Source organism: Chlamydotis macqueenii, chromosome 1 (genome assembly GCF_036417535.1).
Source record: "Chlamydotis macqueenii isolate bChlMac1 chromosome 1, bChlMac1.mat, whole genome shotgun sequence".
Classification (NCBI taxonomy): Eukaryota; Metazoa; Chordata; class Aves; order Otidiformes; family Otididae; genus Chlamydotis; species Chlamydotis macqueenii.
In genome coordinates this window covers 2,636,817-2,656,104 of record NC_141556.1, presented here as the reverse complement: position 1 = coordinate 2,656,104, position 19,288 = coordinate 2,636,817, and the positions used below count along the sequence as shown (strand labels likewise).

At 43.6% G+C, this 19,288-nt stretch overlaps 1 protein-coding gene across 1 annotated transcript in view; it reads left to right on the top strand.

Annotated features, from left to right (window-relative positions):
* The window catches only part of EXOC4 (exocyst complex component 4), a 393,362-nt gene that overhangs the window by 94,320 nt on the left and 279,754 nt on the right, over positions 1-19,288 (top strand). Inside the window, exons 8-9 of the mRNA XM_086744528.1 lie at positions 14,013-14,158; positions 18,371-18,459. Coding sequence (XP_086600654.1) covers positions 14,013-14,158; positions 18,371-18,459 — 235 coding nt within the window. The remainder of the gene's footprint in view (positions 1-14,012; positions 14,159-18,370; positions 18,460-19,288) is intronic.

Sequence of the window (19,288 nt, the reverse complement as noted above, 5' to 3'; positions counted from 1 at the left end):
AGTGGAACTAAAGAATATTACAATTAAAAAGTGACCTTATACCGGTAGCCTCAGGATGTTCACGTGAGCTGGAATTTCAGTAGAAAAGACCAAGCTCTGAGATTCCTGCTGGGGAGAATACGGTTGCGTTCACGTCCTGCATCTCGAAGAATGAAAGAGAAGGCAGTAGAAGTCTGGCCGGAGATGTCACGGTGCTGTTCAGGAGCGGCTCCTTTCTGAGCAAGAGTGCCAGTATATTGTTTGCTTTAGATCCTATAAAAATACAAAGTGTTCTCTTTTTTTTTTTTTTTTTTTTTTATCAAGCTCGTAGCTTTAAAATGGATTCCTGTTGCTATTGCATTTACACTTCCTTTTGGCAATCTGAAGAAATGTTTTTACTGAAGGAAACAATGACATGCATGATTGGTTTGGATATTGGAAGCCACGGAGTCGTTCCAGAAGCACTTATGCTTGCTTTTCTGAGGAAACAAAAGCAATGGTTGCAGGTCTTGCTGGAGAAATTTTATCTCATGTAATTTAAACGCTTGCCAAATCGAATGTGTCTCATTCGCAGAGTGTTCTCGGTGCTGAGAAATACCTCAGAAATTAAACTGGGGAGGGTTCAGCGCCTTCCATCCGGAGGCCTCAGGTGGGATTGCAGGCGAGTTGTCCTGATGCGTGGCTGTTGGCAGAGCCCTTTTCGAAAAGTCCAGCGATGCTGACCGTCAGGATTGCCGAAAAAGGAGAGCTCAACTGGCGTCACTGTCTGCGTGCTCGCAGCCTGCACGCCGTGTCCCAGCAACGACTCGAGGCATTTTGTGTGGTGCCACTCACTGGTCTAACTGGGGGGCCAGATAAGTGGGTGCTGGAGGGTGTCGGGGAAGAAACCGTGGTGCCATACTGGGCTTTGCACGTACTTGATTGAAGTTTGGTGCTTGGTTCAAAACTGCTTTTGATGAGCCAGAGCCTTTGGATTGGCTTTAGGAAAGGTCTGCTTTTTTCTTCTCTGTTCCAGGTTTCAGTCTGGTAATCAATTCAGCTTTTACCTGCCATTAATACGAGAGGAAAGACAGTATCTCCATGGGAATTGAAACCCCCTTGCTTCTCCCCACCCATTCCTCATCCCGATGTAGGAACTAATTTAATTGTTCCCACTATATCCCTTTAAAGCACGAAGTAAAAAATGTCTTCAAGGTCACATTTCTTCTTAAAACTAATGATGATGTTTTTGCTAATCCCATTACCAGATCCCTGGTATCATTAGATGCAAGCGTTACTTTTAGCTTCATTTGATAAGCTGATGAAAGGGCGAGGAAAGGGCTCCCTGATGCAGAAAGGCAATTCACGCGTCTACTGTAACGGAACATGTTCAGAAACGTTGTAATCTGCTTAACGTTGGCATTTTGGTGGTCCGGTGCTGTGTCCCTTGTAGAGCAGAAGGGATAGAAAGGCAGAAGGGATAGCAATCCCGATGGGTTCTTTGAAAGGCTGGAATGGCTCGTGCACAAGAACTGCGAACAATTTGAAATTTTTATTGTGTTTTTCCCCCCAAGCCTGAAAACGGGAATCTTGCCTATGCTGTGAGCTCCCCCCTCTGGCATCAGGATATTTGTAATAACATTGAAGACCCTGAAGCGTTACAGAAACAGGTATTTCTGGAGTAAGGTCAGGGCACTTTTTTTTTTTTTCCCGCAAAAAGTGTGATATTAAGCTTCCAAAACCAGACTGCTGCCAGCACTGCACTGCTACGCACTTCATCCATTTGGGAAGGGGAGGAATGTAAAACCGTGCTTATTGTAAATTTGACAAAGAGGGTCTCTAGTTCTGATGTTATTTCAAAGACGTCAGCGGCCTTAAGCTGGGCTTGGAATGGTGGCTGCTGGGTTGATGTCAAAGGGGAAGGTGCCCTTTTGTCAACGTCTTGGAGTCACTAGGCGTGTTCGTACAGAGGCCTGCGTTGGCTACCCTGGCATTTAGCCACTCTTTTGTATAAACCCTTCACGCACCTAATTTTATGGGCTGTTTCTCTCTGTTAGGCACTTTGCCTCTGGCCCGAAGTTGTGGGTTCAGATGTGGTTGGATCTTCAAGGATTTGGTCAACGAGAAAATGCCAACATGTGTTTAAAGAATGAGGGAAACATTTTTGTGAGCCTGGTGCTTGTTAAACAGGGCTGTTTGGTGCCATCTTCTTCTTAAGACAGTCTGAAAGATGTGAGATCTAGAATTCTTCAAGTTGATTTTAACAAATGCAAGAGATTTCATATGAATTTACCACGTGTAGACTTTTAAAAATGCGACTTCATAGCCGTTCCTGCGAGGTCTGCTTAAAAGCCTTTTCTATAAAATGAAGCAACAATACCGGGTTTAACTATAGCAGACTTCCTTTTTTAATCCACTCTTACGCCTCCTCATGCCTGACACCGGTTGCTAAATGACTTTTGTGGGTAATGCCTCCTATTACAGCAACGTATTACGCAGAGGTGGGGAGAAGCTTCTCTGCTCATCCTCCTTTTTTCAAGTCGCCGTGATGATGTTTTTAATTAATCTGAAAGAAGATGAAGCAACTGGTGGCTGTACCGTTCTATTACTCGCTTTAACTCACTTTCACTGTTCCTCATACCGTTTCTTTCCCACTATTTGATATTGCTTAGAGGCAGAGTCTGTCTCTGCAGCTTCCACTGCTGAATTTCTTTAATGCTTTCGGTTGTAAGTGTAATAGTCACCGCCACTGTACACGTTTTTTTTCTTGACTGATTTTTTTTTTTCTCTCCCATGCAGCACAGCTGCGGTGGGCTAGCAGTTGCTATAGTTGCTGTATAGCTTACTGGAAAAATATATTCTCCTAGGATCAGGTGCAGTTTGTCATTAAAAAAACAACTCAGACTTAAAATGCTGTTTTAAATATTGATTCTGTAAGAAATGGGTGCAGATATGTATCTAGTTATACAAATAATCAGATACTGTCAGGTTTTTTTTAAATTAATTGACATGCATGACGGTGTATGAAGATATGTGTTAATTTGTTTACTATAGGGTCAAGTTACCATGTTGGTGAAAGAGATGGGTCAGTCTCTGGCAGCTGATCCCAGCATCTGTATGTCCCAAGGCAAAGGGCTCTGGTCCTGAAGTCCCTTCCTCAGTCCCTGAGATCATCCTGGGTGCCGTCGCTGTTCACTCAGATCAGGATTTGAACCCTGAGTTGCATCAAATACTTATTTTGTAATGTTTTAGGGTAAAATACCCTATCATGGACCCCACTTACGTCTGTCACTGCTATGGAGTGTTCTATGCAAGTGCCACAAAATTAAAATATCCCTGCAAGTGAATTGAAATCGGAGACTGGAATCCTGGTAAATTGGAATAAATCACAAGTCAGGTTTCAGACGGGGCTATGGGACTGCTGTCTGACAGACATATTCAGTTTTTGTGTTGGTTGTAATGACTCCATAGGTTACAAATGTGAGGGTTAATTACTTACCAGCAGCAGCGCGAGGGAGGCGGCACAGGGCTTGAACCGCTCGCTCGATGTGGATGTCCTGGGTGGCTGGAGGTTCAAGTTCAGGAGCAGAAAGCAGCACGCCTGGATACTCTCAGTTGTATTCAGCACCAAAACACAGAGCACACTATACAGAGGTACTAAATTTACTCCCGACGAAGAAGTTTTTATACGTTTGACTGGTGATAATTGATGGGCCGTACCCTCAAGGGAAATAAATCTCTGCAAGTCAGATTTATGAGGACCCTTATGTTTATTTGGCAGCAGGACGCTTGTTACAGGGATAAACTGAGCGAACGGGAGAGAAGCTGACACGTTGAAAAATGTCGTATCCTATTTCTCAACTGCAGTTTTAGAGCCATAAAACTTCCCTTCGTGTTGTTTGGGGCAAGTGGCTCAGAGAACTTGAATTTGTTGGGGAGCTGAGGCTCGGGAGACGTACAGGTGTTTCCTCAGGCACGAATCCCAAGGTGTTTTTGTTCCTCTGTGCTGGAGGGATATTGCACGTTTTTGTCAAGTGCCTGATTAAGTTTGACATTTGAAAATAGAACTTCACGCAGAAGTAAGTACTGTACTTCTGAGTATTTAATTAAGATGTTTAGTTCCTGTCAGGGCTGGTAGTTTCTCTTTCCTGTTAAGGGCAATGCATCTTCAGCTGCTGAAATTTCAGAAACCTGTACTTAACCTTTAATCGTCATTCCATTTACATAGAAATCTGATTAACAACTTTTAAAGTTCAGGAGCTGCGAGTAAATGCAATTAAAGCCCTTTTGGAGTCTGTTATTAAGAGCTGGCATTTAATGAAGACTGAGGGCACACTACTGTTACCATCTACACTATAGCAGGATGTCTTCAGCAATTAGTTGAAGGCATGGAATACATGAAATGTGCTGTATAACCCGTGAGTTAACACGGTTGGTATTTGAACAGCATGCTGCCTTTTCCTCCCGTTGCCAGTTTGAGTAATGGAAACCCGGATCAGTTGGCTTAAGGCTAGCTCTGTTTCCCCTGCGCATTAAAATTGCGCGTTTCTTCCCTGAGACAGAGGATTCTCTGAAAGGTGAGTTTATGCATAAACAATAAACGAGAGCAAATAGATCCTCTTTTTTTGTGATTTAAAAATTTCTAGCTGCACTTCAGCTATAAGCGTAAGTTTCTGACTGTATCCTCTCCACCTCCAAAATGAACAGAACCAGTGAAGCTCAGCTAAATTATAATTGCAGAGCAGAAATCTGCACTCAATTACCTGTTCAACTCTTACACTCCTCCTTGACCTTTTTATATGCTACACCAACAAAAGAAAGTCCAGCCAAACTGAAAGACAGCGTGTTTTAATCTTGCAGGAAAATACTTCACTTTGTGCCATCTAGGAAGCAGGTGGTAATTATGCATTTCTAATGAAGTTCATTGCTTTTTGGTCCATTTTAGAATACAGTTGGCTAGTTATCCATCCTCTGGATCGTGCTGGCCCATACGTATTTTATAAGTTCTCATCAATTTTATCAGAAGAACCCTGTGCTAAAGATACCTGTATGTGTGTATTTGAGCATACGTATGTAAAAATCCTCATCTAGAGTCATAGAATGGTTTGGGTTGGAAGGGACCTTCAAAGCCCATGCAGTCCAACCCCCCTGCAAGGAGCAGGGACATCTCCAACCACATCAGGTTGCTCACAGCCCCGTCCAACCTGGCCTGGAATGTTTCCAGGGATGGGGCATCCACCATCTCTCTGGGCAGCCTGGGACAGTGCTCTACCAACTTCAGTGTGAAATTTTTTTTCCTAATGTCTAATGTGAATCTACTTCCCTCTATTTTAAAACCATTACCCCTTATCCTATTGCAACAGGCCCTGCTAAGGAGTTTCTCCCCTTCTTTCCTGTAGGCCTCCTTTAGGCACTGGAAGGCCACTCTAAGGTCTCCCCGGAGCCTCCTCTTCTTCAGGCTGAACAGCCCCAGCTCTTTCAGCCTGTCCTCACAGAGAGGTGCTCCAGCCATCTGATCATCTTTGTGGCCTCCTCTGAACCTGCTCCAACAGGTCCGTGTCCTTCTGATGTTGGGGGCTCCAGAGCTGGATGCAGTACTGCAGGTGGTGTCTCAGGACAGTGAGGGGCAGAATCCCCTCCTTCGACCTGCTGGCCACGCTCCTCTTGATGCAGCCCAGGATGCGGTTGGCTTTCTGGGCTGCAAAGGCGCATTGCCGGCTCATGTTGAGCTTCTCATTCACCAGTACCCCCAAGTCCTTCTCCTCAAGGCTGCTCTCCATCCATTCTCCATCCAGCCTGTATCTGTGCCTGGCATTACCCTGACCTGTGTGCACGACCTTACGCTTGGCCTGGTTGAACTTCCTGAGGTTTGCACATGGATTTATACATGTATACATACATGTATGTCTCTGTATAGTCATCAAACAGTTCTCGCAATTACAAGTTACTGCCCCAAGGCCAGTGGGGTTTACTTGTCAAAAATTGCAAAAGGATTTCTTTTTCTTTTGAAGCATTGTGCAATATTCACCCAAAACCCTGCAAGCTTTGTGTGAGTCCCACTGATTCCAGTTGTCGTTGTGCCGATGAAATGCCTGCTTGACTACGGAAGCGTTCATGACAATGTAGATTTTTTTTTTTTTTTTTTTTTTTTTTTTCCCCCTTTGGAGGAAATGAATAATCCCGAGTGGCTCCCCGTGTCACCCGCCTTCATTCCATTTTATTTTGTGTTTTGTTTTGGCGGTGAGGGCCTGATACTAAAATGAGAAAGCGGCCTTGTTGCTTGGATCACTTCTGCCAGCGTAATCTGTATTTGCAGAACAGCTGATGTGCCTGGAGAAAATTAAATTCTGTCCGTTTGTTTTATGACCCAGTTATTCAAGTTGACTGTTGGTAGCTTAAATAAATTTGTCATTAGTATTTGTTCCTCTTTTATGAAAATAAATAAATAAATAAATAAAGCAGCAGAACTACTGGGAAAGCTGGCAGAAAAGACAGCTCAGCTCCCATTCTCCTTTATGAAGGCCAGGTGACTAAATTTCAGTGAAAATGTCTTAAAACTTTGTGTCACTAACCTGGAGATGACCTCCATCATGTACCTTTGTATGAGCTGGTACTGGATTGTTGGTTCTGTGGATGTTAAAGGCACTAAAGTTAGAAAGCGATTGCAAAGCCCCCGTTGAGGACTTGGAGAAGAGACAGCCCTTGTTCAGCATCACATTCCTGCTCACATCTTGCTGCTTCTCAGCAGCTTTTTCTTTTAGCTGCTTATTTGCTGAGCCACAAGTGTAAGTTAAGATGAAACTTCTAGTATTGATGCGGCAGAGGAGAGTGGGGTAAAGTTAGTAGCGGTAAGAGACCTTTTATCTTGTGTTGTTTGTCAGCAGTAAAGACCCAATCTCTCATGCAGAGAGAGAAGCTCAACGTGAACTGGCAATGCGCCCTTGTGACCCAGAAGGCCAACCGCACCCTGGGCTGCATCAAGAGGAGCGTGGCCAGCAGGTCAAGGGAGGGGATTCTGCCCCTCTACTCTGCCCTGGTGAGACCCCACCTGGAGTACTGCGTCCAGCTCTGGAGCCCGTAACGGGCTCTGACAGCACGTAATGGTCTCTCCTTTTGCTGTGCTGGCCACTGTGAAACCCGTTATACCGGTATATACGTCTCGAGTAACTTCACCCCATCCGTGCACCAAGTGGCAGTCAGGGCCTGTGGTGCTGAGGTTACAGAGTCCACGCGTGTGCTATCAGAAGCTTGAAAAATGAAAAGGTTCTGGTTTGAAACTCCAAAGCAACCTGAGCAGGTGTACGATTCATCGCCAATTAAACAAACTTTTCAGAAGTTGTGTTTTTAAAGGAATTATGAGGTTTGTTCCCTCCCTGCCTTCCTCCCTGGAGGTAGACACGCATTCGCAGGTCTACAGTAATGGTTGTGCTAATTGACAATTAGCATTGATAATGAATGTAGTAGCGCTGGCAGTGATAGCATTATCTAAATAGTTCTGGGGTTGTTTTTCACTTTTTCCAAAAAATGCAAAACAAAAGGAATTCCTGCTTCTTGTACAATAATAGAATTGGGTGATGCCTTGAGAGAATTAATTTTGGAAGGGTTTTTATGATTATGTTTCCGTTAAATTAATTTCACGGGCAACAAGAGGATTAGATAAAGCAGGTTGTGCAGCATGGAACGCTATTCACGGCACCTAAAAATTGTTTTTATTCTTTCAGACTTACCTTAGCGCTTTGTCCTTTGTCACGTTTGCCACGTGCGTAGCCAGCCGCTGTTCTCGACGTGGTACGACTTACGCAGGAAGCTCAATGCTCTTAGAATTATTTTTTTTTTTCCTGCTAAATTCCACAATTACTGCAGCATTTTAATTATTAAGAATTTTGATACAGCAAATTACTGGGTAATTATCTATAGCCTATTGTCTCCCATAGAGTGCCAGTGCTTTTTTTTTACCTTATTCTGGCATTTTGTAGTTACCGTCTGTCTCCAGAGCATCAAGAATGATGCCTCACTTTATATATTTACAAAGTGCATGTCACGGTAGTGCATCCTGCTTGAACTCCTAGCTTTTTTTTTTTTTTTTCCTTCCCCCCCACCCCGAATTTATTTGCATTGCTTTCATTGCTCATGGAATCATCTGTGGCTGAGTATCATCATTCCTCAGGAATGTTGTGCCTTTCCTTAATGCCGGAACGTTTTTGCTGTCACAGGGCGTCTCCGTGCATCCCCGTTGAGCCAGGGGATGTAGGGTGATTTGGATCTGCTGTTCTGTTTTTAACCAACTTTCTCCATTGAAATCCCGTTGGGAAATCTCTCTTCTGCTTTGTAATCTCAGTTTCTGATTCCTCCTGCTAGGTCTCGCTAAAATGTAACCCAGGAGCCTTCTCAGAGGCTGGCGCAGCTCGGGAGTCGTCCGCGGCCTGTCTGTGCAGCTGAAATTTCAGCGTTTCTGCAGCTGCCTGGTGTGTCAGAGCAATAAGCTGAGAATAAATCTTGCTTGCAGTTGCCAGTACTGCATAGCAAAATACTGGAGACATTCGCAGATGCCGAGAGGGTTATTTCTGTGAGCTTTTTGACTTACAGTTCCCTTAAAGTACAAGTGAAGTAGCCTTCATTCATGGTTTCAGGCCCAGTGGTCGCCAAAGATGGGCCACGGTGAGAAGTTTCCACTAGCACAAACCTGTTCACCACACACAGGCGTTGCCAGTAGCTGTTTTTATTTCCTATATCAGCTCAAAATGGTAAATCAGGTGCTGCGTAGCTTTGAACGCTGACGGTTCCTTCCCGCGAGAGCCCGAGAGCTGGCACTGAGCCCTGCCGCGGCTTTATTAAGATCCCCAGGTTATAAGGAGCTGTTGTGATCTTCTCGTCTGACCTCTGCATAAAACAAGCCGTGGTACTTTCTTGAATTAATTCCTGTTTGAAAGAGGGCACATGCTTTAGAAAGGCATCCAGTCTTGACTTGGAGGCAGGGTGGGAAAAGTCAGTGACAGACAATACAGTGTAACCTTTGATGTGAGTGGTTAATTATGCTCTGGAAATGAATGCTTAACCATTTGTCAAAGCCTGTCCAGCTTCATCTTGCCAGCCTTTGGATTTTTTTAATTTTTTTTTTAAATTCATTAGTGAAGACTTTTTTCATCATTTCTGTGCCCTCTGTGTTCCATGCTTCCAGTCACCCCTTAGCCTTCTCTTCTCTGAGCTAACAAGACTGAGCTCATGGCTTCTCGGTGCTTTGCTGCATGTCCTGCCTTCCAGCCTTTTAATAACTTCGAGGCTTCTTTTGTGCACCTTTCCACCTCCTTTTTCCCTGATCTCTTTTTGTTTACGAGTGCCAGGGTTTCATTCAACCTTCCAGATGTGAGACCAACACAGAGTGGTGCTGGAAACTTTTACTTCTGACAAAGCTCTCTGCTTTATGTAGCCGTTTCCAATTAGTTAATTAATACTCATCTTCACAGTGGGACCTTCTCTGCTGTTGATTATCTTCAATGTTCCCAAATTTGCTAGAGTCGCAGCTTTACACAGGAGTCTGTAGATCATGACTTTCATTTTTTTCCCTAGATGTAGAGATTTACCTCTGCTGAAACTGAAATTCTTATGGTAGATTGATTATATGATGAAAAATAATAAAAATAATATTATTGTGTTACTGCTGTATTCACTTTATTATTTACCATTTTCCCCCCAAAACATAGTTGACAAACCTTCTGTAGTCAGTATTTTCATAGGAATTTGAAATAGGAAAAGTTCTAAGCCATGTCCCTGCTCCTTGCAGGGGGGTTGGACTGGATGACCTTTGAAGGTCCCTTCCAACCCAAACCATTCTGTGATTCTATGATTCAGTCTGGAAAGGAGTTGCTGCAGCCACTCTTGTGCTTTTATTGTCTGATTAAGCTGCTTCTAGTTACTTTTGTTTTAAAAATGAAGACGGACCAAGCTTAGACTGAAAATTAGAAGATTTCTACCCAACAACAGAGAAGCATTCTGGAGTAGTCTTGTATTTCAGTTGGAATACAGAGGACAAAAGGAAAAGAGGAATTAAGATTTCTGGGACCTTGAAAATCCAATATCAGTGGTTTCTTCATTTCTATTTATATGTTAAGTATCTTGTCATGTACCTGCCCGTTTTTCTTTCAGTAGATTCTGGTTTGGCTTTTGTAGGATCCTTAGTGGAAATGTAACTTTATCTCTCTCTGTTTATTTGAAGATAAATTTGTCATCATCGTAAGAATACTAGTTAGCCAAGATCTGTGTGGTGTAAATCCATGTCGATGGACATGAATTCTATTATTCTCCCTTAATTCTTTTTTTTAATAGAGTCTTCTATCATCTGTTCTGTGATTTTTGTCCCAGATCAATATGAGGTGGAGAGGCCAGTAATTACCTGGTCATCCCATTTACCCTTGGAAAATTCATAGTGTGGTGTTAGTTTTCATTTGATCTTCTGGACCCCCAAATATATGAAAGCAGAATGAAAATCAGCGTTGATGGGATAGAGTTTGAACCTGTCGTGGTTTTCTGATGGAGCAAACCATTCCCACTGCAGCATCCATCTTAATTCAGAGTATGTGAGGATGTGAAATACCCATTTACAGCTTCTAACTGATGGAATAGAGTTTATTCAGAGCTCAGGCCTCCTATCTGAAACCTCACCAGAAGTACAAATGATGAATAAATTTAGCTGTCGCCCTGTGGCCAGGCGTGTTTTATCGCCCATGCTTTGTTCATAGGTCAATCTTGAGGACGGTAAGACATAACTACTTACACACCTTGTTGTGGGGCTCAGCCAAAGAATAAAAACGTGGGTCTGGAGACTCGCAGGAAGAGCAAGCAGCAGTTGGACACAGAAGCAAATTTGTTCTTGCCCCGTTTGCGGTTCAGGAAGATGATGTAGTGCAAGCTGTTGTCAGATTAATGTGATAGACAGGCTACACGTACTGATACGACCTTTTGAAATTTGAGAATTGAATTAAGCCTCCAAATCCATAAATATAACTTTTTAAAGAAAAAAATTAGTATTAATTTTCAATTTCAAAGAGCAGTTGGGGAAAGTGCTTTGTTCCCGTGCGTTATGTACAGCTTTGTTTGTTGACATTGATGTAAGTACACTGCATGGATGGCAGAACTCAACCACTGAACTGAAAGTCAAAAGTCCTTGTTATAGATGAATGGGATGTTGCAAACTTTTCAGTCACTCCTAAATCTGGCTGTATGTCCGTGTGATTAATGTCTAACAAGGTTTCTGATGGATGGCTTAGCGAGTACTAACCGGGTATTACGGGACCAAATAGTGAAATCCCTTACGTCGTTGGTTAAGGAAAGCTCCTCTTCACTTAGACAGGAAAACGCCTGGTTTTTCTTTTCTTTTAAGTGAATTTTAAATCATAGAATGGTTTGGGTTGGAAGGGACCTTCAAAGGCCATCCAGTCCAACCCCCCTGCAAGGAGCAGGGACATCTCCAACCAGATCAGGTTGCTCAGAGCCTCATCCAGCCTGGTCTGGAATGTTTCCAGGGATGGGGCATCCACCACCTCTCTGGGCAACCTGGGCCAGTGTTCCACCACCCTCACTGTAAAAAAATTTTTCCTAATATTAAAGTTTTAGTTTGCCGTGGGTTTTAATAAGTACACAGCCAGGCCACAACTTCTAATATTGAAATAGGAGACTTATTAAAGTCCTCTACTAGAACTATGAGAGCAGAACAACTGGATAACTTTGAATATCCAGACGTAGGGAGTAAATGGAGGCCAATGGCATTGGGTGAAGGCCATGCGTTGTGCAACGCAATGAGAAATTAAAACTTCAGGCTGTTTTTTGAGGCAAGTAAGTGGCAAGATTTTCTGACTGGCCCACACGTTAATCATATTGCTTAAAAATTGTGAGGGTTTTAAAATTATAAGCCAAACGTATGGTGTGTTGAAGATCTCTCTTGTCGTAACTTCCCTCCTGCTCGGCCGTGTGTTGTACCTGCTCAGCCATGCTTGCACTTTAATTACTTTGTTCTGAAGAATTTGTGTAACTGTTGAATACAGGGCACTGGAGCAGAAAGGACTTTGATCTGTCTAGCCCAGTTTCTGCTGTGCCTGAATTTTGTTACTTAAAGATGAACTTCAAGAATAGTCGTCAAAACCAGCTATTTTCACTCTTTTTACAGCTTTTTATTTTTGAGAGCCTTGCGTCTAACCATCCTGCCCTGCCTGTCTGGTAATATCATAAATTAACAATTTTCTCTTCTTTATCCTCATCTGCGGCGTTTTCAGAACTGTTTCACTTTTTAATCAGCAGGGATAATTCGTTATGTTCTTAGTCCTCTGTTGCCTTATAGTAATCTTGGAGCCAGGTACCACGTTACACGCTTTACATCTCCTGGTCCTGGATATAGAGTGACACCAGAGCCATGGAATCCATTATAAATAGGTTTCATCCATAACGGGAGAACAAATTGCTAAGTGTTTATTTTTTTTTTTTTTTTTAAAAAAAAAACTTGATTAAATTTGAGGGTTTAATTACATTTTTGTGGCAATTTTAGAGTTGTTAATTCAAGTAGAGAAGATGAAATGCAGATGTGCGAATACAAACGGATTTGGTAAATTACTGTTAAAAATTAGCCCGGTGATTATTTTTACTCGTAGCGGTGAGTACGCATTTTAAAAGTGTGCGCTCAGGTAAAGTTTTAATTGAGATGTTTTAGGAGTTGAAGTTTCTTTGTGTTTTGGGTTTTTTTTTTTCCAAGCTATCCTGAATTGTTTCTACTTAGGGGCATGATACCATTTGCCCAGATATTTATTCCTGTGTAATTTGTTTATATTTGGCACCGTACTGATGTATTCCTTCCATACGACTCTCTTTGGGCTTTGACTAGCTAATTTTTAAAATGGCACATGTTTACTAATAGCCTCCAAGTAGGTAGAATTTTCTGAAAGTAAAAGTAACTTTCTGAATTCACTGACAGAAGTTGATTTTGAAGGGGTTTCTTTCCATGTTCAGACAAAAGAAAGTTAAAAGTGAATTAATTGGAATTTCTGCTTCTGTATGGCGGAGCTGCTTAAACGCTATCAAATTGTAGAATCACAGAATGGTTTGGGTTGGAAGGGATCTTCAAAGGCCATCCAGTCCAACCCCCCTGCAAGGAGCAGGGACATCTCCAACCAGATCAGGTTGCTCAGAGCCCCGGCCAACCCGGCCTTGAGTGTTTCCAGGGATGGGGCATCCACCACCTCTCTGGGCAACCTGGGCCAGTGTTCCACCACCCTCATTGTAAAAAAAAATTTTCCTAATATCCAATCTAAATCTACCTTCCTCTATTTTAAAACCATTACCCCTCGTCCTGTCACAACAGGCCCTTCTGAAGGGCCTCAAATATGAGGCTACTGCTCAGGACTGCAAGAGTTTCACGGGTGGGCCCTGTACTGGGTATACTGGGCTAGAGGAAAATCACTCCTAAACTACGTTGGCAGAAGTGATGACTGTGGGAGTTCGTATTTTCAGCGTAAAAGAAGCATACTTGTTTTGGGAGCTATTAAAGGGCATTTTTTGCAGCGTTCCCAGGATTTTTTTCCAGCGGCATAACTTGATGTGCACTCCAACACACACAGGGATGGTTTATATTTCTTCATACAAACGTACAGAAAATATAAAAACATATACGCGTATGTAAAATATGCTTTTGTAACTGCATGGGTCAGTATTGCTAACCTTTGTGTTTTTGAGAGCTGTAAAGGCCAGCTGGCAACCCACCCGCCATTTCCCTGTTGCTGATAGAATCGGTTCTGGGAGGAGTGGGGGCTTCTTGCAAGGTACCTTTGGTACCGTCAGGGTTTTGTAGCAAACTGAGTTGGGCAAGCAATGTAAAACCAAATTTGTGATGGTGGCATAAAAGTTACTGGGATCACGTTTCTGAAAATAAAGCTGCGTCTCTGTTAATTAGAATTTTTGAGATTTTTATCGATTTTCCACTCTTACAGGGTACCTGAAGTTCCTAGACATTCTAGTTACGTTGTAATGCTGGTTTATTTTGAAGGCTGAGATCTCCTTCCTTCTATTCGCAGATGCTGCTGACAGAGTATCTGGATATGAAGAACACCCGCACTGCCTCGGAGCCGTCCACCCAGCTTAGCTACGCCAGCTCCGGGAGAGAATTTGCAGCCTTCTTCGCGAAGAAGAAGCCGCAAAGACCGAAAAACCCTTTGTTCAAGTAAGTGCTGGGACGACGTTAAAGCTGTGCCTAAGCTGACTTTGGTGCCTCGTGGGCTGCGTAATGCTGGCCACTAATCACAGTTTCACAATGCGAGAGGAGTGTAAGGTTTGAGGTGGAGATTTAATGCCTGAAGCTGAAGCCACAGTAAGATCTCTGTTATGGATTCATCACTGGTTTTTAAACCATGTAGCTCTTTCCAGAGCTCAGCTCGGGACTGGGATCCCGTTATACAAGCCGCTGCGAAGCGTGCAGTGATACAGCACGCCTGTCTTTGTCCAGGGGAAATTCAGGACCTTTTAAAGAGAGCGATAAAGGGAACTGGACAAAGAGAATTAAGATAACTGTGTAATTACTAGATAGACTAAGCGGTTAATCCTATCACAACTCCTTTAGTTCGTGGAAAGTGAAAAGAATTAAGTGGTAGGGAGGAGGGTGTAAGAGGGAGGATGAGAGGCTAGGTGGCCAGGGGAAGGATTTGGCGGAAGGAATTTGGTGTGCAGGAGTAAGAAATGAGGAGTTGTTGAGCAGCACTGTTAGGAGAGGAGAGATGGTTTTGCTGTCACACCTAGATTCAGGGGAGCTGTGCTGAATTTTCATCTCTTCCCACGACTACACGTGCTGGTCATTCTCTTTGACCTCATGAGGATTTTGGGGGGTACCAAAATGGGCTGTTTTGGCAGCAGGTGCTGCAAGTTCAAAGATCAGCTTCCTCAGCTCTACCAGCGTTTGTGTGAGTTAATCTTTTAAATGAATTTTTTTTTTAATTTTTTTTTTTTTTTTTTTTTTAACAATGAGATTGTTTGAAAACAGTTGGTGAGGGAAGGAGCAAGTTTCACAGCGGGTTCGAGGGAACAGCAGAATGGAGCTGTAGTGGGGAGTACCGGTAGCTCGAGGCGTTAACCTTTTAACCGTGCTCAGCTGCAGCAGGAGCAGCGCATCTGATAGCTCCTCAGCACCCTCTGGACTGGGAGCTGCTGCGGGGCTCGGGCTGCCTCTCGCCGCTCGTCTGAGCGGTGCTAAGCCTTGGGAGGCTTTGCTCTCTGGAGTGAGAGGGTCCAAGGTTAAAAAAAATCTAGTGGAATATTTGTTGGAGGAGGAGCAATTGGAAGCGAGCTGGTGTTTTCACCCCGTATTTGCTGGAGAATGGGGATCCATGAAGTCCCGGTGGTTTTTTTTAATAAAGAACTCCTCATTTGTGGTTGGAGGTAGATTGTTAAATGATGGGGAAATAATACAGGAACTTCAGTAGTGGGAAAGGCTGAGAGTTATCGGCTATTTTGGGCAAGCTTTGCGTTCTGCATCCTCTTTACAGATTGTTTGATTTCTTTTTTTTCAGCTAAAACTTATTTCCTCATTATCCAGAACTCCCTGTGCTTTGCCTCATCGGCATGGTTACGTGCTGGTGGTATTCTCATAGTACCTAAGGCCCCAGTTAGAAATCAGTTCTCTACACTGCCTTCTCCTCCTCTCACAGGATGAGCTACATAATCTTCTGTTGTTGGGAGGTTAACTCTTGCCTGGGGGATTTCAGATGTGCCTTCTACCCCTGGCAACGCATGGTTGTTCCCCCCACCCTTTTTTTGGGACACTTGTACAGCTATTTGGGTTGAGAATTGCACTCCCTGAGTTTGCTCTGACTTGCAGATGTACGTTGGAGCCAAGTAGAGCTGCTCACCTTTTCGTATTGTGCCGGGTTTTGGGTGTACTTGGCCCATTTAAGTCTGAGGAGTAAGGATGCTCCGAGTCACCTGCTGCAGTTGAAGGCTGTGTATTCGTTTGTCAGCAGAGACGGAAGGTGGGTATAATTGTTTAAAGTGGAGGTGTGTAACCTTGTAGGAGCACCATGTCTCTTACCACTCATGGTCTTGTCACCAAGTCATTGCCAGCGCCGCGGTGACAGCGGCACTTATTGGGATCTCTTATTTGGTTATCTATCTTCTGTCAGCTGTCACTGTATCTATGGAGATCTCTGTTGAAATGGAATTTCTCAGTCTGCTGAGGGATGTACGTGTTTGATGGAGTGTTATTCTTGTCTCCTTTCCATCTTCAGTGCTCTTCGTGCCAGCTGCAAGGCTTTTTCTTGCCTTTCCATTAGCTCCCTTCAAATCGGAGCAGCCTTTCACTTGTCGTCAGAATATCTGCACTTAATTCCTCACTTCGAAGTCTCTTAGGACAGGGCTCCACCTTGTGTTTTACTCACGGTGTTTGTGCCGTGTCCTGGGATAGCTGATTACAAGGTAATTTTATTAATACGAAGAACTCTAGCTAGTTGTGTGTTCTAGCAACAATGGGAAGGATGAGGATTCCTCCGTTGTGTCCTGCTGTCTGGAAATCAGTAGCCAGCAATTGGAAGAGACTTTGAATCATTGTTTCTCTGTCTTTAAAATGGATGTAATTCTCTAGTCGGGCAGGGGGGAATCACAGAATCATAGAATCTTTAAGGCTGGGAAAGACCTCCGAGATCATCAAGTCCAACCATCAGCCCAACACCACCATGCCTGCTAAACCATGTCCTGAAGTCCCACATCTGCATGTTATGATGTACTTAGTTGTTTAATGTTGGCTTAAAAAAAAGCAAACTTCAGATTAGGGGTACTTTGGCAATTCAGATAGTTCATGCCATCGTAAATGTGGCTTTCTTCTCTTCCAGAAGGTAGCCAAGTGCACGTTCTGGTTGGTATCTCCCTGCAGATCAGATTTACGTGATGAAAATTGGGCATTGGTGGGAAAGGAGTGAATTGTACAAGCCGATGTTCAACACCCCATACATTGGTCTCAGGCTTGGCTATAATTATGTGTAATTCTGTGTAAAACAAAAATATTTTGAAAGCTTTGCTGTGGAAGGATCAGCATGGGGAAGGGAGTTACAAGAGTTAGAGGAGCTGGGTGGAAATAGGAATGTGGGGGAAGATCAGATCAAGGGAACAGCAGAGGAGGGGAAATAGAGGAGTGAAACTGGATGACTGTGGGAAAGAAGTGGATGCAGTAATATCCTGCTGCAAAAGCCAGTGCAGGGCTCTGAGGAGTTATCTGAGTCACCGTCTTGAGGAGAAGACTGAAGACTGAGATTTTTTTGCTGTAGTTTGGCTTAACCTGAAGCTTCTGATTTTGATGCTTGGAGAAGACCTTTGGGCCATGGCAATAACGTTACGCTTAATACGTCACCAGGGGCAAAAGGGAGCATGTCATAAATATGGAACCAAGAGTTTACTGTTTGTTTAGTTAAAGTCTTAAGTGTTTGTTGTATTTTGGTGATTGTCATGAGTTCAGCTGCAGTAATACTGACACTGGCAGTCCAGGTGAAAGCCTCATGAATAGCAATAACCGTAACACTGGTGCACAGGACAGCTTACAAATGCTTCCCCTTTTCTCTGGTGCGATGCTCGTGTTCCCGGTGTCCCTGTGGGTGGCACGAAGGCTGGTTCAGCCTTCCGTAGCAGAAGGGTTGGGGAGCGGACAAGGGATGTTACAGCCAATCATCAACATCTTGAGGTCTTCACCTTGAGTTTGATGTTTATGAAAGATGTCTTCCCTCAAAGTCTTGTGTCCGCTTTGGCTATTTGAAGATACTTTGTCCCCGACACTTGTTGCCTTCTCCCTGGTCCCCAGCACCAGTGGCAGAGCTGCCCAGTGCCCAGCCCGGGCACACAAAGATCTGGTGTTTGCTGGGCAGTGCCTGACTGAGGTGACAACCCTTGGCTGTGCAAGGTGTCCCCAGTGCTGAGCTGAGGCAGGTTGGACACGAGGCCCTTGGTCATGGGACACTTATGATCACAGGGACACTCAGCTCAGGGCATGGCAAGCCCAGTCTTGAGACTCTGGTGTCAGTTGAGCGCCTAGTTTGTGGCCTTTTACTATCAGTGGCCAAAATCATGTTTGTGGGGCTACAGTAGTTGGAAAATATTTGTCTCCACCTCTCAGATTGGTCCTTTATCATACGGCTCGTATGATAAATACTTCGTAATTTTTCACTCTCTAGCTTCCAGGAGATTATTAGTTTTTCATTTTTGTGTATATCCAAGTTTGCAGTTTAGATGGTGTTAGCCTATGGCTTTGGTTTGGATTTTACCAGTTTTTGGGGCCATTCTTATTTAAATCACTGGGTGCTCCCAGCTGATGGAGCTTCTCTATGCCTCGTTGGCAGGTTGGTGTCATGGTTGTTGGCAGAGCTATGTTGATCAGTTTGTTTTTTTTTTTCTCCAATTACAGGTTTGAGTCCTCCTCCCATGCCATTAGCATGAGCGCCTATTTGCGTGAGCAGAGGCGGGAGCTGTACAGCAGAAGTGGAGAACTTCAAGGTGGGGAAATAGATAATGTGCTGGTTTGGATGATTCTCTTTTGCAGAAGCTTGAATATCCTGTCCATGCTGTGTCAGAGCACGTTAATACCTCTTTACTATGTTTTTAAGCTCTGATTGTTTATTCTTATTACGTTGTGAAGTGGCTGAGTTTCCCTGTTCCCTTTGCGTTTTCAGCTGGAGCTCCAGGTCTTGAAAGATACTCACAAAGCAATGGGTGACGGGCATACAGTCTCACCATAAGCATTGCTTTTGGATGCTTGGAGCTGACGTCTGCTTCCTTATCTACAGTTTATTTCCCTATTTTGTATGCTAAATGTCATACCCTGGATTGCTTTGGGAGCTAAGCTCAGTCATCCCATGTTTGAAGTTGCAGGTTCTATGGGCTGAAGTGACCCGTTCTTTGTCTTTGTACAATACTTGAAGGTGAAGAGTTGCAGAGTGTTTGAAAATGGTGAATTTGAAAAGTTGGACTGCTCCTGCTGATTTATATTGCTTGTGGCGAGTGCTGTATGTACACAGAGAAGTGTTCCCTCCTCTGAGAATGGCATCCTTTCGTGGTCTTTTCCTTAGTGGTCTAATTCACAAAAGTCGTGGTTTGGGGAGCAAAATCAAGGCAAGATCCTGAGGCTTTCATGATAATATATATCAGGGCTGAATTATTCTGTATCATCTGTTCTAGTTTCTTACTGGGCTGATGCTAACAAGAAAATAATGTATACTCTCAGATGTTACAATGATGGGCAAAGGTAGAATTTCTCCTTGAAATGTTACCAGTTATCATTTTCAGTTGCCTTTTAATTGAGGATGTTTTGTAGTTTACAAGAGAA